Source organism: Acomys russatus, chromosome 10, assembly GCF_903995435.1.
Source record: "Acomys russatus chromosome 10, mAcoRus1.1, whole genome shotgun sequence".
Taxonomy (NCBI): Eukaryota; Metazoa; Chordata; class Mammalia; order Rodentia; family Muridae; genus Acomys; species Acomys russatus.
In genome coordinates, this window is record NC_067146.1 from 55519308 (window position 1) to 55543054 (window position 23747).

At 50.8% G+C, this 23747-nt stretch overlaps 1 protein-coding gene across 4 annotated transcripts in view; it reads left to right on the forward strand.

Moving 5' to 3' along the window:
- The window catches only part of Dpp6 (dipeptidyl peptidase like 6), an 846101-nt gene extending 822652 nt beyond the window's left edge, over window positions 1-23449 (forward strand). For all 4 annotated transcript variants that reach the window (XM_051152206.1, XM_051152208.1, XM_051152205.1 and 1 more), the window contains exons 17-26: window positions 1241-1288; window positions 8644-8742; window positions 11867-11936; window positions 13504-13698; window positions 15725-15779; window positions 17736-17847; window positions 19843-19901; window positions 20548-20620; window positions 20723-20796; window positions 23203-23449. In XM_051152206.1, coding sequence (XP_051008163.1) covers window positions 1241-1288; window positions 8644-8742; window positions 11867-11936; window positions 13504-13698; window positions 15725-15779; window positions 17736-17847; window positions 19843-19901; window positions 20548-20620; window positions 20723-20796; window positions 23203-23349 — 932 coding nt within the window. In that variant the 3' untranslated portion in view covers window positions 23350-23449. The remainder of the gene's footprint in view (window positions 1-1240; window positions 1289-8643; window positions 8743-11866; window positions 11937-13503; window positions 13699-15724; window positions 15780-17735; window positions 17848-19842; window positions 19902-20547; window positions 20621-20722; window positions 20797-23202) is intronic.
- The last annotated feature ends 298 nt before the right edge of the window (window positions 23450-23747 follow it).

A 23747-nucleotide genomic window follows, 5' to 3' on the forward strand; every position in this document is an offset into this window, starting at 1 on the left:
TAGAGTGCAGAGAGCAGCGGAGGCAAGAGGGTGTTGGGAAAGGTCTCCAGCTTGCCAGCGAAATGTGTGCCCACCAGACAGAAATGACTGAGAGAGCATCCCTTCTGGCCCCTGCTTTGGCTGCAGGAGGCAACAGAGCAGTGGAGCCTTGGGCAGCTGAGCTGGTGTAGTCCTGGAGCTTCCTCCTAACCCCTGAAAGCCGAACAGTCCTGGAGCTGGGACGCTTCCAGCTGAAGGGGCATCAGGGAACAAATCCACATGTTCGTAAACCACTCCCCACATCCTGGGGCCTTTGCCAAAGCGTGACAGGAGGTCAGAGACTATGGCGGCTTCCTCCCAGGGTTCTGGTGGCCATCTTTTCAAGCTTGGGCCTTGAAATGTACACTGGTTGCAGGAAGGCATTATGGGACTGCGGCTTGTTAGCGAGAATGGGGTTGCAGGCCTTTAATCCAAATACTTTGTAAAATGGCAGTTTACGCATTGTGGTGGGAACCTGTACAGGAGTGATTGGCAGCATCTGTGCAATTTCGGTGTTTCCAGGTTCCTGGTGTCTTGTGCAAAGCATTGAAGGCATACAGAGAAAAGCCAGGGGCTTGATTCAGATACTAACAAGCAAAGCATAGGTTGGATACCCTGCAAGAGGATACCACCATCATAAGATTACTTTTTTTTAACTCTCCATTTTCACATGCATGTGCATGTTTGCATACATGTTCCTGTGAGTGTGTGTGAACATGCATGTAGGGGCCTGAGGTTGGTGTCAGGAATCATCCTCCACTGCTTTTCCTCTTTGTTCATTGAGGCAGAGGCTCTCACCCAAACCCGGAGCATGCCAGGATTGCTCACCTCGCTAGTGAGCTTGTTCTGGGGGACCTTGTGTCTGCTGTCTGAGGCTGGAATTGCAGGCAAGCTGCCAAGCCCACTGCACCTTCATCTGCGCTCCAGGGAGCTGAACTCAGGCCCTCGGTTCTGTGTAGTAGAAGCATCTCCCACACCTGTCAAACAGCCAAGTGTAGCTGTCATCTGTACCATCAACAGGGATCCTGGAAATTCAGCTGGCTGAGATGTTTGAGCACCATGGCTGTATTATCCTGTACACCCAGACAGTCAATCCTCTTATCGTAAGAAAAGCTTATTGCCTTCTTTTGTTCTAAACTAATGAACTTGTTTTTTTGTTTTTGTTTGTTTGTTTTGTCTCGTTCTGTTTTTTTCCTGTGGTCTCTCTGCTCTCCGGACCCAGGCCCTGGTGTACCCACTGTTACTGTGCATAACACCACGGATAAAAGAAGTAAGTGCCATTCCTCTTAAAAATGTCTGAACTTTGGGAGAGTGGGAATCCAAGGTTCGTGAGACAGTCCAGCCCAACCCCCCACCCCAGAGCCTGGGCATGCGAGTCAGGCCCTGTAGGTCCAGCGGGCCCCTCTAGCAGCCAATGCTGACTAAACACAATGACCCGAGGAACAGCAGTACCCAGCTGATGGTTCACAGTGTCTCTAGGATCCACAACAGCCTGTGAGTGCTGAGTGTACCCCAAGACCCACTGAGGGGAGCCACAGTTAGTAAGGGGCTTCTCTCTTGCCTCCTCTAAGGCTGGCTCTGGGAGCAAGGCCCCATGGGTTCTCAGAGGTCCCTCTGCCTGCAGGTCAGAGAGTCATGTCAGGAGCTGCCCAACAGGGTCATTAAGACCTGCTCAAAGTTAAGGCTCATGACCTGAGGATGCCTAGGATCTTGGGGAGGCCTGACTGAGGGCCATTACGGTGGATATGACACAAAAGAGAGATGAAGCTCAGCTCCAAGTGCAGCAATGGGGGCAGAGTAGATGGGAGATCACTGAGAGAGGACATCAGCGGGACGGATTCTTGCCAACAGACCTTGTTCTTCCTGTGGTCAAGCTGAGGAGGTGACAGTGAGGGTAAGGATAAAGGCGTGGTCAGACTAGCCAGGGTAGTCAGAAAATTCTCACTAAACTGACAAGAGGCTCACTGAAGATGAGACAAGCTGAAGACTGGCCAGGGGCCAAGGTCAAGGCCCAAGTTAAAAAGATTGAAGATTCTGACTCAAATGCGGCCAAGGATTAGGAGGTCTTCCAAAACACAGGACTTAGGGAGCCCCTATGGTTTCACTAGACAGCATCCCACGCAGGCTGCCACACGCTGTGTGTGTTTGGGAAGTTGGAATGCCAGACGAGGTGGATGATAAAGCTGAGAAGTAAAGGACCTGTTCCCTTGGCCCCTCCTTTCTCCTGACCCCGAGAAGCCCCATCCCTCCTCTGCCGTCACCCCCTTCTCACTAAGATACCACCTGCCCTGGAAGGAAATCAAACTCAGTCAGCTTCCGGTTCAGACATCTGAAGCTCGATAAAATAAATGTGGTTACGTTGACAACATGTAGAAGCTATCTCAAATCCTGGTAGCATTCTGCCAAGCCAGAGATGTGCTTAAAGGGGAATAGGGCAGAAGATGGAGAGAGGGTGGGAATGGGAAGATACAAGGGAGGGATAACAATTTAGATATAATCTGAATAAATTATAATTCATTAAAAAAATTTTTTAAAGATTCAGGACTACAGTAAGAAAATCAGAAGTAAACAAGTGATAAGATTCTTTAAATGCAGTCTGGGCATAGTGGCACATACCTTTAATCTCAGCGCTTGGAAGACAGAGGCAGGTGGATTGCTGTGAGTCTAGGACAGCCAGGGCTGTTACATATCTTTGGAGTCTTTTGTTGGTGTTGGTATTGGTGTGGTGTTGGTGTTGGTGATGGTGTTGGTGTTGGTGGTTTTTCGAGACAACGTTTCTTTGTGTAGCTCTGGCTGTCCTGGACTCGGTTTTGTAGACCAGGCTGGCCTCAAACTCACAGTGATCCAGTGATACACTTGCCTCTGCCTTCTAAATGCTGGGATTAAAGGTGTGCACTACCAAGCCCAGCTCTCTTTGGGGTCCTGCAAGTCCTGCTCTCAGTCAGCTATGGAAACACTGACTGAGTCTGTGGCTTATGCATACCCTACTGTTAGGGCAGTATGCAAAGCCCATAGGCTCCTTCCCTGTCAAGAGAGCACCTTCGAGTGGCCCTTGGGCTTCTCTGAGGAAAACACAGCCCAGTGCATTCAGAGGGCCAGTAAGAAGGCCATGAAGCCCAAAGGCAGGAGGGTCTGAAGAAGCTATAGGGTACCTTGCCTTAGGCAGCCTATGTTGGTTACAAGCACAGCAAAGAGGGGCTATGATTGGATGACAGTGGGGCTTTCGTTCTACCTTAGCACAGCCCTGTTAGGAAAGCTGGAATTGCTGTTGCAGACAGCATGGTCCTCCCCCTCATCATCATCCCCAGCCTCCCCTGTCCCTGAGGTACTTACTTGACTTTTCCCTTCTTTAAAAAATCATGTCTCCAAACAGAGCCTGTGGGGCATTGACAGATGTGACTCTGAATTATTTAAAAGCTGTTTCCTTAAGAAAGTCTTTACTCATGTGTCTGAAGCATCTAACCACTCAGAGATGGGGAACACCAGCAGGGCCACATCTGTCTACTACTGGTTCTGGCGTTCGCATAGATGGACATGCAAGGCAGATGCTGGCTACGGGCCCCATGTAGGAGAGAGCTGGGATCACAGACTGTTCATGAACACCCTCCAGGAGAAAAAGAGTGGGCTGATGACATGACATGTGCTGTATCTGTGGAAACCACATCCTGCCTACCTATGGTACCCTGAAAGCCAGCTCAGGAGTTCTGGGAGCCACTCAGGCTTCCCAGGGCCCACACCTCAGTCACACAAAAGACAGGTTATTCTCTTTCCCAACATTCCATGCAGTCTGTATGAGCATTTGTTGGTTGATTTAGGGGTATTTGTTTGTTACACATGCTAAAACAAGTTCTACCACTGAACTACACCCCCAGCCCTGTCAGTTGTTTTTTGTAAAGATTAGAACCATCCCAGTTGGCCACCTGGTAGTTGTCTCTCTGTCCCTTGAGCATCTCTGCGCATAACCATGAGGCTATATCTACCCCCCATACCCAGTACTGAGTACCAGGCACAAAATAACCAAGAAGGCAGGATGCCAACAACAGGCAGTGCTACAGAGCTAGACTGATGCCCTGCAGGACCTGAGGTGGCCTGTCAGACTCCCCTCCTAGAAGACATCTGGTATCAATGGGCAGTAGGGATCAGAAGCCCTGATTGGTAAAGATGGCCCAGAAGGGTACTGCAGAAGGGTAGAGATCCACAGGACAAGGGGGATGGAGAGAGAGAAGGGAGCTGGAGATGTAGCTCAGTTGTGCTTGCCTATCGTGCGCAGAGCCCTGAGTTTGATCCCTAGCACCAGAGAGACTGGGCATGGGATAACACTTGAAATCCTAGCACTGGGGGTGTGAGGTGGGGGGTAGGTAGAGGCAGGATGATCAGAAGCTCATGGTCATTTTTAGGTACATAGTATATTGAGCTACATGCAAACAATTAAACAGAGCCAGCCACCTTGCCCCTAAGTTCACGCTGACCATGCCTGAGACATGCCCCAGTGGGAGAGCATTTGCCTTGCCAGCATGCATATAGCCCTGGGTTCCAACCTAAACACCCAATAGAAAAGAAGAAAACCTGGGTCAAACATTGTCACTGAGGCAAAGAGTCACAACACGGTCCTACGGAATCAGAACTTGCTCCTACCGCCATCTCTTCCAAGAGTTTTTAACCACGTCTTCTCTAACAGTCAACATTTTGCACCTTTCCTTTCACTCTTTAACTGATGCTGACATCCCCCTGCTTTCCCCCAGAATTCTATGCCAAGGTCCTATGGGCATGAAATCATTTAAATATCTTCTGGTTCATAAGGCCTGAGTTTGAGCCCCAAATGTTTCCGTGTCCATGAGGCCACACTGAACTGTCCCATGTCCACACAAAACCGCTAGAACACCCTGCCACTGACCACCACTAGCTGCACACAGGAACCTTCTGGGAAGGGTCAATGACCAGCTTTGTTGAGGTCTTAGCATAGAATCTTAGAGAGACAAGCTGGCACATAACAAATGCCAAGTGGAAGATAAACAGGGTACATTGTGCCCACGCCCTCGGGGATGTCTGTGGAGAGAACCAGGAGAGACCCAGAGACCTCACTCCCTGCAAAGACCTCTCAGGGGGCTCTGGAGCATCATCAACTGACCAGTGTGACAACCACAATACCAACGCATAGTGCCCCTGGGTGTTGGACACACACTGTAGCCCTCATCATGATGTCCAGCACAATGCTGAAGGCTAGAGATAAGACCACTTATCTGACCCTGCCCTCAAGATGCCTAGCATCTTGCCAGAGAATCAACGAGAGGAGCTATGGCCCAAAGAACAATCCATCTGTGTCACAAACTGTAACAAGGAAACATAGAGTGAAGAAAGGCCCAACTGAGGTGAGCAAGTTGAAAAGTCTTTATACTTCTGGGTCTGCTCTTAAGGTTAGCTGAGGGATGTAGCCCCAAGTTGATGGATGGCCTCTGCCACAAAGAGCAAGCACGGAAAAGAACAATGCATGGGAAGCAATGAAAAGAGCCAGTGGGGGTTGGGAAGAATGGGACTGCCTGACCATCAGACACCCGTGCAGCACAGAGCTTCTGCATAAGCGGCGTGCGCATCTCTGACTACACACAGCCTGTAGAGTCTCAGTCTACAGAAACAAAACCCCAGGCTAAGGGCCAGGCAGCCTCTTTCCCCTTCCAGAGCAGTTGTTTGTGGTTTCCATTGTAATCTGGTCACCAGTTTTCCAATGACTCGGCATAGTGGCGATTGCTCCAAGCCCCAGAGCCATGTGGGAACAGCCCATAGGCCACATAGCCAGGGGAGTGGCTTCCTAGGCAGGCATTTGTCTCTGTGGGCTCACAGTGTCCAGATCTGATAATAGCTAATTCCACCAAATATTAGAGGGGCGCACATTTAATTAAGGAGTGGCCATGTGTGTGCTGCAGCCTGGAGGTCCCTGCAGCCCCGAAGTCAAAGGCAGAGTCCTCTGGGAATGCACCGATCTTTTCTTATTTCTCCTCTGAGCTCCTGCCCTCTTTGAATGCAATTAGGGGAACAAATAAACTAGCTTAACTCAACTCCCCCGTGAGACCACCAGTTCTCTGCTGATAAACCCGGCTGTGCGGGCAATCATTAAATGAGAAATCTAATATTTAACTAAATTTAATAGTCTGTTGCTTTGGTGCTCTTGTGCAGAAGGTGGGATTTCAATAGAGAGGAGCAAGCTATTCAAAGGCTGCCGGAATAGTCAGTGAGTGATTAGAACTTGCTACGCCCCACACAAGGCCAGAACTGCCAGGGCCGGGCGTGGGTAATGGGTATTTGACTGTGTCTGCATTCACTCTGGCAAAGCTTAGCTGGGTGGGCAGCCACACACACTTGAGATCGGAGTTTGAACCTCTTCTTCTGGAACAGCATATAAGATTGCAGAGTGACATCAGAGCTGGCTTACACATAAGGAGAGTTGGGCCAGTTGTCCAGGCTCTGGACAGTCCTGGCACCTACCTGCTTCCACAGATGAAGTTCCCCTAGGGCCCTGGTGGCAGAAGCTAGTGACATCACTGTACCCATCTTCACTGGGCCTTTGCTGATTGTACTAACACCCATGAGCTCCCATGTTTGCAGCTACCCCCAACCCCCATTCACACACCCCAGGTTCCTTCCCCATGCCACACCTAGGTCAATCACACATTCAGGCAGAGTGGTGACAATGGAAGTTACAGCCGGGATGAAATACCTTGACCAAAAGCAACTTGGGGAGGGAAGGCTTTATTTCATCTGATAGCTCATCCAGGGAGCTCAGGGCAGGAACCTGGAGGCAGGAACTGAAGCAGAGGCCGCGGAGGGTGCTGCTTACTGGCTTGTTCATTGCGGTGTGCTCAGCTTGCTTTCTATAGAATGCAGGACTGCCAGCCCAGGAATGGCACCCCATAGTGAGCAGGGCCCTCCCACATCGAGGAGCAATCAAGAGAGTGCACCACAGACCTGTCTACAGGCATTTTCTCAGTCTCGAGCTTCCCTACTCCAGATGACGCAGGCTAGTATCAAGCTGCCACGAAGGCAGTCAGCACAAGGGTTCTAAGGGACCCCCGTGAGCTGAAGCTTTGAGGTAACATCTTGAGATCTATGCCCCGATTCTTACATGAGCTTAGGTCTGGGACTCTCAGTGAACCGGGCCAGAATCAGCATTCAGTGAACACTGACGTCCAGATGTAACTAGTCTTCCAAGCACCAAGGACTCTATAGCCGACTTACCAGACTCTACAGCCGATTTACCGGACTCTGCTTTTCTGTTGTGTCGTTGGCTTCACACGTGGAGCAGGGAATGGTCAGCAGTTGGCCCTCAGTTTCCTCAGGCAGCCTGAACTCCAGCGCCTCACAGAGCCTTGGCCTTCCAAAACCCCTAGAGTGCCTCTCAGTCCTGTTTCCTTTGTGACTGTCTTGGAGGCAGAGCAAAAGGCTCCTCTCCAAGGGAACAGAGGGAAAGAAAGCCTCAGGGAGAAACACAGGGCTGGCTACTGTGGAAGTAGTGGCTGATGGAGCTGGACGGCCATGTGTGGTGGCTGGTAGCTAGCTGACCATTTTCAGTCACTCGTCAGCCTATCAGCACAGGAGCTCTACCCTGCTGCACTGCTCCTAGAGCACACCATCCCTGCTTCCTGTGGAGGGTGAAGCTCCCAGAGTCACCTAGTGCTGTGTACTACCCAAAGACAAAAACAGGGATTACAGCAGCCATGACATAACCTCTGATGCCCTTGAGGAACACGCCTGGGAGGCAGCTTTGTTTTAAAGAGGCCATGAGAGACCCAGACGTTCTTCACAGAACCATGGCTTTAAGACATTTCCTAATGCCAGCCTTCCAGGGAACTGGGCAAGCTAAAGGCAGAGTCTCTCATAAACACTTGTTTCCCTTTCACACTGAGCTTAGCCAACCATACATGTAACCTAAAGAACGAAAAGAGAAGGAAGTCCTGTGTGCTTATTACATATGAGAGGGTAAAACGGGGGTGGGTCCCATGACCTTGTCAGCAGCTGAGCGAAATGGGCTACCTACATTTCAGCTGAAGAGACGTCTGACATGATCTGTGTGTGTGTCATTAGCTACAGAATGAAGAGCCTTGCAGATAAGCCACAACACAGTCACACTAAGTGGCCTTAACCTATATGAGGGAGGCCAGGCCCTCAAGTTGCTCCGTGCGATGTTGCCATCTGTGACTATGGTCACCAGCTTCAAGTCTCTAAAGACCAGATAACTTATAGGTTAAAGTAAGAAATATGAGGGTCAGGTGGCTGATAAAACTAACAGCCCAGTATCTGCTGTCATTGCTTGGTCACTGTGGCTATTTCTCCACCACCACAGATAACTGGTGTTGCTTTCCTGAACCCAACAGTCTTACAATGAGTCACACCAGTGACAAATGTCAGAGAGAACAGAAATGTATGGAGACAGAGATGGACAGATAAAGCACAGAGATCTCTGATCTGCTGATGTTCCTGATTTGAGGCCAGGGCCCAGGGTCTTGAATGAGCGGATAGCTTCTCTCTCTGTACAGTGACAAGCAACCTACAGGGATGTTGTGGGAGGCATGTGAAAACCCCCAGGCCACCTAGGTCCCAGAGTCTAATGTGTCCTTCTTTCCTCACTTCTAGAAATGTTTGACTTGGAAGCAAACGAGCACGTGCAGAAGGCCATCAGTGACCGGCAGATGCCAAAGATTGAGTACCGGAAAATCGAGATAGAAGATTACAGTAAGTACTGTAGGTCAACAGAGCCACCTTGGAGGCTCCGGTCCCACCCAGGTACCTTCCTTCCTGGCCACCATCCTGTCTCCAGCTCCCTGTGCCCAGCCTCAAGATGATCTGGTGATAACAAAAACCCGCCGGCAGAGCTCACGATTCTCTGCTCAAGAGCACAGGATGGAAGGATCACCACCTTCATCGCCTGGACCATCTCCCTTGCTCAGCATCCTGCCTCCAGATGCTGGTTGCAGGCTGAGAAGAGGCTTTCTTACAACTGGAGAAATGCGTAACTGGAGAAATGCGTCTGGAATGTGTCTTCACAGCATGAGGTGTACCCGACACCGCTCTCCTCCTGCCTCTCTTCCTTCACATCATCTGCTGGCTTGTTTCATGAGTGTAGCCTCCTAGGCTGTAAGATCCAGCCTGTTTGCTGGAATCAGCTACCAGCAGTCACCAGAAAGTTATCAAAATCCCATCTCTCAACCCATGTGGCTCCCAGCTCAACCTGGCTGACCCCAGATTCACAGCTGCCCACTGCCCTTAACCCTAGACATGCCCAGTGTTCGGTGCCCACAAGGAGCCTCATCTCCCTTGCTCTCCTTTCTAGATTCTCTTGCAACTTGGCACAGAACTGTTTAGTAGGCTGTTACTTGGAGCCCCAAAAATCAAAGGTCCCCCAAGTCCTTCACTCAGATCTCACTTGCCAATATCTCTGCAATCATGGACACCATTCCTGGGAGGACTCTGTCTGATCCAGTCACTGGGAGAGCTCGGTCTTGGGAGGAGAGGGTATCCAGGCGTAGAGAAAGCAGACAAGACTCACTGGAGGGGCAAGTGAAGCTATATCCCTTGTAGGTACCTTCCAGAGTTCCAGGGTTCCTGAATCTGCTCTGGCTTCTAGTAGAGCCAGTGGTTCTTGACTATTGACATATTGTGTGTGTGTGTGTGTGTGTGTGTGTGTATGTGTGTACATCATTTTGCTCCACAGCCTAGAGATGGTACAGCCACCTGCAGGTTGTACATTCCCAGTAGCAGGAAGCAAGGACCCCAAGTGTACAGTGGGACCACACAGTGATCAGAGGGGCACCTCATTTACAACAGAAAGCAAATGGCATGGGTGTTCAGAGAACAGCGAATGGGCCAAGTTGTGTAGGAAGGTTGCCTGCACAGGATCATGGGTATAAGCCATGCTTCAGTGGGCTTTGGGTTAACATGGATATCAGTGAGATGCTTTAGGGGGGCCTCTGTGGACTCCTCTCCCACAGGACCCCAAGTGAGACATGATGCAACCAGAAGTTCACCAACCACCCATGCAACCCACTGCAGACCACACACCAAAAAACCCCAGGTCCCTCATCAAGTCATGTGAGACCATGCTTATTGTCCCTGGTGTCCTGGAGGGAGCTCTACCCACCTCTGAAGTCAGTCACATGGGAACAGGCTGGGCTGTGGGTCCAGCTCCCTCCAGCTACCCCAGTCCAGAGGTGTCCTCTTGTCACAGCTCTTAGAAGGGCACAAAGAAAGAAATGGGGGGGGGGGCGGTGTCTCAGGAGGGAGACTGTGGACTGAGACAGGGACAGTCTATGCTCTGGATATTGTTCTCCTCCGCATGCCACTGTGCCCTGCTGCAGCATGTCCTTGCCCCAGGCTTTTTTCACTGGTGGCAGCTAGCTCACCTCCCTGCAAGGACTCCTCCCCTTCCTCTTCACTGCTTTGCCTACTGCTCCCCGTCCTGACAGCCCCCACCTTCCCTTGGGAAAGCCACAAAGGAATCTTGCTAGCACCCAGCCCTGCTTCTAATCCTCCTCAGCACTGTGGCAGGAGAGGGAACTGGGGACCACTAGGTCCACCAAGACCTGACATGGGAAACCACCCTTTGGAACAAAAAGTCCCAACAATGTTGGTCCCCTTCCTGAGACCTGTTTTCGGTTTTGTTTTTATTTCTGTTGTCAGATAAGGCTTCAGGGAAAGTAAATGGTGCTCAGAAAGGTTCCCTCAGTGCATTCCTCAGGCAGGCAGCTCCTGTAAAACCACACCATGTGTTGTGGGCACCTCTGTGATACTCTGCAGTGCCTGCCTCTCTGCCAGTCCCTGGGCCACGGGTCCAATTTGCAAGGCCATTAACAGTCAGGCTGAGTCAGTAATGAAAGGCTGTTTGAGAGCAGGCTGCCAGGGCTAGGGTGCATCTGCAGTCACTGCACCAGAAAGCCACTAATTCCCATTTAATTGCTGGGCCTTGGAAATCTGGCATATAGTTACCTTCAATAAACACATTCCTGCTGGGGCAGGGAGGCTTGTTCTGGAGGTGGGAGTGAGCAAAGAAACTGGTGTGGGATAATTTCCCGAGGCTTGGTTCTAACCCCACCCCCACCTCGGGACTCCATCACGCCACCCGCGACCAAACCCAGTGACCTTGATGGCCACAGGAACAACACAGCTCTCCCAGGTCCTTCCCTAGGGCCCTGCCCTCGAGGAGCCAGCAGATGCTTGGACTTGCCTGGTACAAGCCTGAAGCCTGCAAAGCCACTTGTCATGGTAGAGGGTGCTCCCACCCCTCAGTTCCACACACCTCTCACCTCAGCATGCCACTTCACCTTAGTCTCTTCCTCTCCCAGAACCAACTGCTCGCAAACATCTATCCTCTTGGGTTGGAGAGATGGCTACGCAGTTAAAAGCACTGGCTGCTCTTCCAGAGGACCCAGGTTCAATTCCCAGCTCACAATTGTCTGTAACTCTAGTTCCAGGGGGCCAAACACCCTAACCTCTGCAGGCATGCACAGATATAAATGCAAGCAAAACACCCATAAATAAAATGAAAAATAAGCATATCCAACCCAGTACATAATGGACCCTGCCCTCAGTTGCTCTACTATGTGGAATTGTGCCACCAGCAGGTACTACCTGTGGGACCTGAGCAGGCTAGCCCACTTCTTGTGTGAAAGGTGAAGTCTGAGCTCCAGACCAGAGATAGCTACAAGGTCAGGGACCTGCCCAAGGGCCACAAGTTGTGGAATCTCCTTCTATGGGCTTCTTGCCATTCTCTCCCACAGGGCATCCACAGAACCAGGGTCCATGCTAGTCCAACCTCTTGCCCTGGCTGGCCCTGACCTGGTTGTGTTTCATCTTTCCCCAGACTTGCCAATGCAGATCCTGAAACCAGCCACCTTCACCGACACGAGCCACTACCCCCTGTTGCTGGTGGTGTAAGTATGACGGCTCCTTTCTTTCTTTCTCTGGTACTTTCTTGGGACCCAACAATGCAAGAAAAGGGAATGGTGAACCCTTCAGTGGAGGATGGGATAGATTTGTTTGTTTGTTTGTTTGTTTGTTTGTTTGTTTTGGTGTTTGTTTTTGTTTGTTTGTTTGTTTTTAGTTTTTCAAGACAGGGTTTCTGTTGTAGTCCTGGCTTTCCTGGACTTGCTTTGTAGACCAGTCTAGCCTCGAACTCACAGAGATCCACCTGCCTCTGCCTCCCGAGTGCTAGGATTAAAGGCATGTGCCACCATGACTGGCTTGCTGTTTGTTTAACTCTTAAGACAGGTTTGCTTGTCAGCAAAGAATGGGTTCTTTCTATAACTCCTGAAGACCTCCCATAGGTAGAAGTGCCGTGGGCTAGCGTATTTTTATCATTGTAGTGAGACTATGAGAACATTTCTGCCTTTGACAAGTATCTATGGGCCATAGTCCCATAAAATCATATCATCTAGCGACATCTTCATATAGCTCAGTTTGATGTTTATACCTAACACAGCCCAACAGTACAGTTCTCAGAAAACATCCCTGCCCTTCACTGATGCATGGTAGCACAAGAGTGCCCTCTACCCCATATCTGTCTTCACTGAGTCCAGATCTGTCCATAGCACTGGCCACTTCCCATGGTGTACATTTCCACTGGAACTGCTTTTGAAGCTACAGCACAGTGTGCTCAATGGGGAAAGAAAGAGTATGTGCAATGTTCCCTAACCTCCCCACAGTGAGAGCTTCAAGTGCCTGCCTCCTGGAGAGAGTGGTACCTCACCCTTCAAAGCGGGAAAGTCACTGGGCCAGCCTGTGTGTTGTTTCTTCCAACTTAACCATAAAGAAGGTTTCCACACCAAGGACCCGCTAAGGAAGTCCCACATCTTGGCCACTCAAGTGACAGGCGCAGGGTCAGGAGCAGACCAATGTGTGTCAAACCCCAAGCAGACAGGGAGAAGTTAATCATGTTAGGAATGCTCACCAAAAGAAAAATTGGGGAGACATAGCTAAAGTGCTTGCCACACCAGTGCAAAGACCTGAGTTCTACCCCCCAGAAAGTATGTTTTTTAAAAGTAAGGCACAGTGACATGCCCCAAAATTCCAACACTGGGGAAACAAGCAGGAGTGTCCCTAGGCCTCCCTGGCCAGGTCAGCCTAGCCTATTTGGCTGAGTTCCAGGCCAGTGAGAGACTACAACAGCACAAAACAAGTCACATAGTACCTGAGGAATAAGACCAGAGTTGGCCTCTGACACTGGCACACACTCTCACACATGTGCACACACACACACAAACACACACACACACACACACACACACACACACACACACGGCCTTGAGATGACTATGGTGCCATAGGATTCTCTGAGGGGTATGTGAATGATTCCTGGCTTGCACACCCTAGAGCCTGAGTCTATGGAGCAGACACAGGGCATCAGGCAAAGGGAAGGACTCGCAGCTCCCCATCAGAAACCTTCTCAGGTGTGGTGTCTGTCAGCCACCATGCAGCATGCTAAAAGCCTACCTCTTCTAGGGACGGCACCCCAGGGAGTCAGAGTGTGTCGGAGAGGTTTGAGGTGACCTGGGAAACGGTGTTGGTGAGCAGCCATGGGGCAGTGGTGGTCAAGTGTGACGGCCGAGGCAGTGGCTTCCAGGGAACGAAGCTCCTGCATGAAGTACGGAAGCGGCTCGGCTTCCTGGAGGAGAAAGACCAGATGGAAGCTGTGAGGTAAGCAGGCATGCTGCCTGAACAGGGCCCGGGCAGGATGCTTTTGGCAGGGGCTGCACTTGGGGCATGCCAGCTGCTGCTGCTGCTGCCTGTACATGCATTCTACGCTCTCTCTAGCAATGCTCTGTGGACAATTGCAGGCATGTCTCCAGAGAGACTGCCCACAGGAGTCTCCTGAAGGCTTCTCTGCTGGCTTGCACACAGCTTGGTGGCTTCTGTGTTGAAGTGCTCTAAGCACAGGGCCAGAGGCCAAGACCGAGCTGGGTCTATGCAGTCATCACTTTTCTCTGCGACCAAGTCCCTAACAAGAAGCAGCTTCAGGTAGGAGAGGTTTGTTTGGGTTCACTACAGTGTTTGTGGTAGCAGGAAGCTTGGCTATTTCTTCTTGGATCCCAATGGATCCGGAAACAGAATACAGGAAGTGTGGCTGGGCTGCAAACCTGATGGCCCATCTCCCAGGGACCCACTTCCTCCAATAAGTTTCCACCTCAAAAAAACAAACAAACAAACAAACAACAAAAAAAAAAACAACCAGAACTCCCAAAATATGCCCCCAGCTAGGAATACGTGAGTCTATGGGGCTCAAACCACATGGGGCTGGAGATGAGAGGTTAAGCACACTGGCTGCTCCTGCAGGGGAACTGGGTTCAATACCAGCACCCACGTGGTAGCTGGTAGCTCAGATTGTCTATAACTCGAGTTCCAGAGAACCTGATGCTGTCTTCTGGCCTCTGAGGGCTCTACATGCATGTGGTACACAGCCATACACGGAGGCAAAATACACAGAAAATAAAATACACACAAGATAAAAAGGCTCAGAGGAGGACATCTCAAAAGTGTCCACCACCACCACCACACACACTTGTATTTATCTTTAAGGCAAGGAGCTGTGTGAAGGGCCACGGAGGCTGCAGACCCCAGGCCTGAAGCTCCAGTGTCAACAAAGACATGTATCCAGCCACACAGGACAGCCCGACTTAAGGCGACTCTTCTCAGTTCAGGATAGCCATGACTATGATAACATCAGTTTCCACAGTCTTTCAATACTGCTAGCTGTCAAGAAGGCTTAAGAGACTTCTGGAAACTTCCAGAAAGGAAGAAAGCTCCTTGACACCAAAGCAGCCTGGTAGCCTTCTCTTCATTTCCCTGAAGGCAGGATCCCACATTCCAGTACTTGATAGCCTGGGAATGCTTGCAAGGCTTGGCATCATCAAACAGCAAGCTGGCTTCCCAGGAGACCAGATGGCCCCGACTCTGGCTGTGGGATAATTCCTGGTAGAGGAAGGACAGGAGCAAGTGAACACTGGTGTCTGTCTATAAGGAGGAGGAGCAGCGAGCTGCCTGCAGCCTGCACTACACCAGACAGGCTTCCCAGGGAAAACGAGGTAGCATCTACACAGGCTGGGCTTGAGTGGGGTTCACGGGAGCCATGGTAGGAGTAGGCTCTTTGCCTCTTGCCCTCTTGCCTAGGCTCCTTCCTGTCTTCTCCAGTGCTTACTTCATCCTATCTGGCTTAACTCGTCCTAGTCAGCCTCACTGTATCCTCTCTGTCATGGAGAACCCAGGAGAAAGATCAAGAGTCCTCAGGGCAGACTTTCTGTGTGGAGTGGGGGGCTGAGGCCAGCCTGTCACGCTAACTTCCTAAAGCTCTCCAGCTCTGAATGTCCTCTGCCTGCTCATATACCCTTGGAGCCCCCCTGATGGGTGTAAAGTCCCCAGTGTAAGGACAGTCACATAAGCCACCACATTGCAGGTCTCCGGTGCTCCCAGCTGCTTTCAAGGCTTCAGCTATGCCTCTAGAAGTTCCTCCAGAAGCCTCATCAGGGTGCTGTGTTTTTGGGATGTAAACACTGTGGGCACCAAATAAATATAAATAAAAGCAATAAGCAACTGCACTTATTATCCCAAGATCCTTTCTAATTTGAAGATGTTCTCCATGCATGCTATGGCTAATCAACATGGCCGTAGACCACAGGCTATAAGAAGACGCACAGAGCTCTTACTCTTCTCTTCCCTCTGCCTGCAGGACCATGCTGAAGGAACAGTACATTGACAAGACACGAGTGGCTGTGTTTGGGAAGGTGAGTCCTGCTGTCTTCTGTCTGGACTCCTGAGCCCTGCAACGCAGAGCTATGCTGTCACCACCAGCCTTCTAGTAAGCCACCAAGGTCACCTGTGGCTTGGTGTCAGGAGTGGGGGGAGAAAGAGGTTAGGAACTGCAGTAGTGTGAGACAGCTTATCTTTGACCCATGTCACATGACCTGAAAGGGGAGACAAGAAGCCTGGTCCTCATCAGAGAGTTTCACTGAGCTCCCCATTTCATCCCTGGTGAGTTCTGATGAGGAACTCATGTTTGCACAGATGGACTGAAGACAAGCAGATAAGCTGTGGGCTTCTCATGCCTAAACCACAACAGTTTCCACCTGGCAGCCCATGGCATGGCCTAGGTTAGCCCATAGGGGCTGGAGTGGAGGCCCAAGGATGGCAATTAGGACTCCAAGGGCCACTTGTATGGCCTAGTAAGCCACTCTCCCGTCTTCACACAACCTAGACTGGAGGAATGAGAGTTCAAGGCTAGCCTGTGCTAAATAGTAAGGTCCTGTCTGCAGACAACAAAGAGGAGACAGAAGGAAGGAGGAAAGGAAGAAAGGAGGAAGGAAGGGAAAACTGAAAGACTTTCATTGTCATCTAAAGATATTGACAAGATTCTCCTGCCCTGCTAAAAAACCATGACCATGGTACATTATAATATAACAAGATAGACACACTATCAAAACAGTGGGGAGCTTGGCATGATGTGGATGTTACCCAGACTTCATCAACACACACACACACACACACACACACACACACACACACACACACATTTATCTAGCTATATATGCTTACATATACTCTCACATGTACATGATGTTTATACCATATCAACATTTACATAGTCATATACACATGTATTCACACACACACATATATGCTCACATGTCCACATCAGCACACAGGCTTACAATATGCATACAACTGTATTTTCAGCTGTATGCACATATATGTAAGCACACATGTCACACGTTCTTAGGTTCCTTTGCTTATATGGTCACACATATACAGATGCTCACAAATGGTCACACCTTGCCCCCCCCCCCGCCCTAGCATGCTCACTCACACACCCACATACTCATGTAAGCTTTCTGCAGCCTCCCCTGTTGCCTAGTTCTCTCAGCCCAATTGTGCTCAGGGGAGTGTCACATCCATCCCATTCCCCTTGACTCTTCTCAGCAAGCCGTAACACTTGGAAGGTGCTATATGGTGATGGGGTACAGCTTCAGCTACTAGACCCATGCTGGTGTTCTCCATGCCCAGTGGTCAGGCCACATAGGTGCTAAGGGCTCACTCTGCCCGTAGGACACATGCAATGGTTTCATGAAGCCCTGAGTGGCAGGCCTGTTCTCCACCCCATTGCTGGGCTCTGGCTCAGTTTTCATCAGATCACACAGAGACAGGCACTGGCTATCCATGAGGAAGTGGAAGGGCGGATGGGCAGTCAGCTGGGCTAGAATTGGGCTGGACAGCAGCCTACGCAGAGAGAGGTTACATCTCCGCCATTAGCACATTTAACCTGGGTCTATGGGCACTGGGTCCTGAAGACGGGGAAACCATATCACACAGCGAGGAGCTGGGAAACTCTCTGTTTCCTATCTCACTTATTGCCCAGCGAAGATTTTTTTTTTTTTTTTTTGGTTTTTGGTTTTTGATTTTTTGAAACAGGGTTTCTCTGTGTTAGCCTGGATCCGCTTTGTAGACCAGGCTGGCCTCGAACTCACAGCGATCCGCCTGCTTCTGCCTCCCAATTGCTGTGCTGGGATTAAAGGCGTGCGCCACCATGCCCAGCCCAACAAAGATACATAAAGTTCAAATTTTTGAAAAACTACATGCACGCACAGGTTGGGGGGCTGGCCTTCTTGGGCCGAGGCTGGTATCCTACTGAGTTGTGGGTGACAACTGCCCCCCCACCTCTTTTCTTCCTGTCTTGTGTCTCCTAGGATTATGGTGGTTACCTGAGCATTTATATCCTTCCAGCCAAGGGAGAAAATCAAGGCCAGACTTTCACCTGCGGCTCAGCGCTCTCTCCAATAACAGACTTCAAACTCTACGGTAATGGCCTCCATGAGACCAAGTGCTGAGCTTGCAGCATGGTCCCACCTCTCCCTTCAGCACCTCTGTGCCCAACAACAAGCACCCCCAGGGCATACCGATGCACACATACCTCCCTGAGGCAGGAGGGAAGTCTCTAGTCTGTGTTTGGAATAAAGGTGGTCAGTCTGCCAATAGGTAATAATCGCTCTCCAACATCCAAGGCTAGCTCACAGTAATGACTTCAGAAGGGCCTGTCACCAGAGATGGGGAGGAGGCAGGTAGCAATACCTATGCAGGCTTCCGCTGCTGCTGAAATGTGCTGGGCAAGTGCTGAGGGAGGAAGAAGGGAAGAGGGATGGTGGTTGCAGACTATGCTGGTGATGGTGAGGCTAGCACTGCTCTTGGGAGAGAATCTTGCAGGGAAGGGGCATCTTAATAACTGGGCTCCTTCCAGGCCCACAGATGGCACCTGCCCAGCACTTCTCTGTGCAGAGTGAAGCTTTCCATGAGCAAGACCAGAGCTGTGGGGGTTCGCTATCAGGATGACTTTGTTGAGGGGTCCAGACAGACCCGGTGAGATAGAGCCATCTGCCCAGGCAGACATGGCCCCTGACTCCACTGTTTTAGAGTCCAGGACTCTGGACTGTCCTCTCTTTGGCCATCATCCCTTCCTCTGACAGTGCAGGGTGTAGTGATACTCAACACAAGTCCTAAGTGGCTCTGAGGGTATGCGTTTTGGTCAGGGCTCCAAGGGATTCCATAGTAAATGATGCCAAGAACCTGGGGCCTCCTTTACTCCGTCTGCCGGTGTGCTGTGGGAGTGCTCCCTTCCCTGTGTTTTGCCTGTGGTCCATGTTTTGCGTTTTCTTCTTCTTCTTCTTCTTCTTCTTCTTCTTCTTCTTCTTCTTCTTCTTCTTCTTCTTCTTCTTCTTCTTCTTCTTCGTTTTTCGAAACAGAGTTTCTCTATTATAGCCTTGGCTGTCCTGGACTTGCTTTGTAGACCAGGCTGGCCTGGAACTCACAACGATCCACCTGCCTCTGCCTCCTGAGTGCTGGGATTAAAGGTGTGTGCCACCACGCTCAGCCCCACATGCCCTTTCTTAACACCTGTAGACCCCATGCAGCAGGCCAGAGCTGGGCAGCGTGCTGTTCCAGCAGCCTCTGAGGCTCATGACCCAGGGGCTCACAGCTTTAATGCAAACTTCATTGACCTTCCCGCAAGACTGTCCCTGCTTCAACTCCTGATAACCTTCCCATGAGAATGTGTTGTGTCAGGGAGATTTTAATTTCTTAATCATGCTAGTCTGAACTTGCCTGATTCAAATACGTGTTTATCAGACCACACCACCTCACACACACCTTTGTTTCAGTGCTGAGTGTAGGACCTGTGGCTCCAAGCCTGCTAGGAGCCCTCCAGCCCACCTGGGTCTTAATGAGCCACAGCTGGGAAGTCCCTGCCACTGCCCTCCTAACTCACAAGATTCCACAGACACCCTGAGACTCTGAAATGAAGCCCTAAGTGAGGCCTTCATTGTCCTGGCAGCACAATGTTGTGGGCGACCTGCCTCCTTCCCTGTGACCTGGCACAGGGTCTAAGCTGACTCAGAAATCCACCAGAAATGGCACATGTGAGCATCACACTCACAAACACACATAGAGGGAGGAGAGGGGGAGGGAGAGGGAGAGAGATTGACTCCTATGCCATGTCCCAGAAGATTTTGGAGATATCTTTTAAAACCCAAACATTTAAGCCCAAAGCATTGGTGCACACATTTAATCCCAGTACCTGGGAGGCAGAGGCAGGTGGATTTCTGTGAGTATGAGGCCATCCCAGTTTCCAGACCTGGCAAAACTACATAGGGAGACCTTGTCTCAAAACACAAAACAAAACAAAACAAACACACCAAGCCTAACACTATGCATGTGGCAGCCTCCTCCCTTCCACCTGGGCTCTGCCCCCGTTGGAGCCATTGAGAAGCTGAGATATGACCCCTTCCCTTTGTCTCTGTCCAGCCTCTGCATTTTCCGAGCGGTACCTTGGCCTCCATGGACTGGACAGCAGAGGGTATGAGGTATGTCGGCCAAGGCTGCTACTTGGCAAGGCACGGAGGGAGCCAGGTGAAGCTGGTCAATCTACTCCTGTCCTTCCTCCCACCCCAGCCACGCCCCTCCCAGTTCTCCCCACCACCAAAACCTTGGGATCATCCTCCCACTGCACTGAGCTGGATAGATGTGGCCCCTGTTGTCCTGCTTGGCTTTGGTGGGTGAGGGAGAGAGATGAGAGAACCTGGGGAGCTGCTGGCTGTTGGGGGCTCCTGCTACCACAGCAAGGCCTGTTTGTTTCCCTTTGGGAGGGTGAACTGTGAACTTGGTTTCTTACTCCATCTCAGACATCATGTCATCAGCTATGCACAAGCAGAAGGCCGGTGTCCTGTGGTCCAAGCAGGAGTCTGCAAGGACAGAGGGACAAGGCTGCTCAGTGTCACTGAGTGACATAATGGTCCTCTACGGCTGCCTAGGCTTGGAGAACCCCCTGCTTCTTATCTCCCCTTTCCCCTTCTCTCCTGAGGGAGTTGCTGTTTTCCCATGACACAGGCAGCCTAGTTCTCAGGGGGTCTGGCATTTCCCTGCATTTCCCTTGACCCCTCTATCAATATTCCCACCCCTACCTGCTCCTTGGTCAACAGCTAACCCTGTCCCCTTGCCCCACACATGCAGATGACCAAGCTGTCACACCGCGTGTCACTACTGGAGGACCAACAGTTCCTGATCATACATGCCACGGCTGATGGTGAGGACAGAGCAACCCTGCCCCCCAGGCCCCCTGGTGCTGAAAGTCCCCTGGGTGGTGATGTGACTTTTGGCAAACATTTGTTTCTGTTTTCTTCTATAGAAAAAATTCATTTCCAGCACACGGCTGATCTCATCACACATCTGATCAAGGGAAAGGCCAATTACAGCTTACAGGTATGGAATGCTACCTGTTAGGTGTGCTACTTAAAGCAAAATGGCCCCTGTCACTGGGACTGAGTGGTGTCCACATCAGCTCTATACCCAAGCCACCACCATTCGTTCCACCCCACCCTGCCCCACATTCCTCTTCTAAGCATGGAGCAAAGCCAAGGCAACACACACACTCTCCTGGCAGTGTGCTGTAGGTGTCACAGTGTGGGTGGCCCCTGTGAGTTGCACCCATACTGCTGTGGCTGCAACAGAACTGCCCATCCCAGAAACGAAACCCATGACCTACAGCAGTCTTCACTGGTATCCATCCCTGTCTTCTCCCAGCAGTGCACAGGGGTGATGCTGGAAACTTCTCTCGTTTCCTTCTTGCCCTCTGGTTCCTTTGAGAGGACGACTATAACCCCTTTCTCTTTTTAAAGTTCAGAGGCAAACAGGCCCCTGCCTGCATCAGAGAGTGTCTGTCTAGTTTTGACCATTCAGCATCCAGCAGTCTGTGCAGCCGTGGGTGTGGGCTGTGTCAGGAAGGGGCTATGGCCTGAGGGCTGCTGAGTGGTATGGAGGGCTTGCTTACATTACATTCCAGGGTGTGATACACGTGGGATTTGTTATGCTGCACCTGTGCCTAGACTAGGAACTCACCCAGGGCCATGCGTGCCAACACAGTAGATGCCCTCCCAGGCACGCAAGCGTTTGCAGTCATGGCAAGTTGCAGGGGAAAGCACAGGGACAGGGGCCACAGCAAGAGGGGAGGCACGCTGGTACCTCACTGCCTTCTGTACGTCTTGTGAGTTGAACATACACAGTCCAGGCTAATGACATCACTTTTTTTCGAGACAGGAGTTTTTCTGTGTAGCCCTGGCTGTCTTGGACTCTCTTTGTAGACCAGGCTGGCCTCAAACTCAAAAAGATCAGCCTGCAGCTGCCTCCCGAGTGCTGGAATTAAAGGTGTGCGCCACCAGCACCCGGCTCCTGACATGATTTTTTTTAAAAGATGAAATTGCACTCAAAGAATATACGATTCTGAATGAGATTGGGCTCAGATCTAGAAAGTATGAGATTCTAAGTCAGGCCTAGCTTCTAGCGCTGCAAGCATTCAAGGTTGGCACAGCGCCTCTAGAGGGCAAGTTATGTCATTGCACTGGCCATATACAAATGGGCCAACATGCCAGACAAGTCTGTGTACCAACCCTCTCCTTGTTGCAAGCCTTGTCCTAGTGCCTTCAGGTATTGTAGTATTCAACTCTCTCTCTCTCTCTCCTCTCTTCTCCTCTCGCCTCTCTCCCCATCTCCTCTCTCTCTCTCTCCCTCATCTCTCTTCTCTTCTCTCTCCTCCCTTCCCTCTCTCTCTCTCTCTCACTCTCTCTCTCTCCTCTCTCTCGTCTCTCCTCTCCTCTCTCTCTCCCTCTCTCTCCTCTCTCTCTCTCTCTCTCTCTCTCTCTCTCTCTCTCACACACACACACACACACACACACACACACAAGAAATGGACATTATTCAATTTTCCTTCTCATGTCACCAGGACCCAAGACATAGCCGGGTGATTGTACACCAAACCTGTATGTGAGGATGAAGATAGGTGGCCTGGACCTCAGAGAACCACCCAGCCAGAAGTCTGTTTCCCTCATCTCTCTTTGTCTCTGTCTCTGTCTCTATCTGTCTGTCTCCCTCTTTCATCTCGCTTTGTGTGTGTGTGCTTGTATCTTTCTGTGTGTGTATGTGTGTGTATATGGGTGTGTGTGTGCTTTTCTGTCTCTTAACCTCTGTCTCTCTCTGTGTTCATGTTTGTATCTTTCTGTCTGTGTGTGTCTGTCTGTCTGTCTCTTTCTCTCTCTCTTCCTCTGTGTGTATGTTTGCATTTGTATCTTTCTGTCTCTCTCTGTGTGTCTGTGTGTTTCTCTGTCTCTTTCTGTCTGTCTGTCTGTCTGTCTGTCTCTCTCTCTCCCTCCCTCTCTCTGCGTGTGTGTGTGTGTGTGTGTGTGTGTGTGTGTGTGTGTGTGTGTGTTGTCCTTGGCCTGTGACCCTATAGCTCCTAAGTACTATACCCAGGTTGTAAAATAGGACAAGTCAATCTGGCCAGAAAGTCTGCCAAATGAGAAGTTTTCTAGTTTTCTTCAGCCAACCCTTACTGCCTTTGGTGAGGGGAAGAGAGATGCTGAGGCAGGAGATTCTGGGAAGACCGGTCAGCTTTCATGGCCTGCTAGGGCTGCAAGAGGTCTCTACCTGGTACAGAAACAACTCCCAGAGGGAAAGGTACTGACACTAGGACCCTGGTGGCTAGAAAATTCATCCTGCAGCTAGAATTCAGCATGTGGAGCCTGGCTTTTGCTACACTGCACATTCTCCATGCCTCTAGCAGTCCCTTTAGGAGGGTGAACTAGGGTGAGTGACGTCACTCTTTGCCCTTCACAGATCTACCCAGATGAAAGCCACTACTTCCACAGCGCGGCGCTCAAGCAGCACCTGTACAGGTCCATCCTCGGCTTCTTTGCGGAATGTTTCAGGATCCAGGACAAGCTACCAACAGCCACAGCAAAAGAGGAGGAGGAAGAGGACTAACCATGCTTGAGACCTAAGCACAGACATGGCTCTTTCTACAACAATATGCAACTGAGGACTCCTCCACCACCACCACCCTCCCTCCAAGGGCAGAGCCAGTGGTCGGCATTCCATAGCATGTGTCTCGATACTGAAGGCCATTTGGTGGGGCGACAAGCTCCAGGTGGAAGTGAGTCACCACACAGCCTGGAACAACCCCACCTCAGCATCCTCGGCTACTCCTGGCCCCCCAATGACTGGCACATCCCAAGCCCCTCCCCCCAGGGGGACAAATTGAAGGACAGATGACAGTGAAAACACACTTTGAGTCCACAAAAACCAGCCCTGTAGTCCAAGCTTTCTCTCTGTAACATGGAGACCCACCGTCTGCATTCGTGCAATGCGCTCATGTTCTCAGC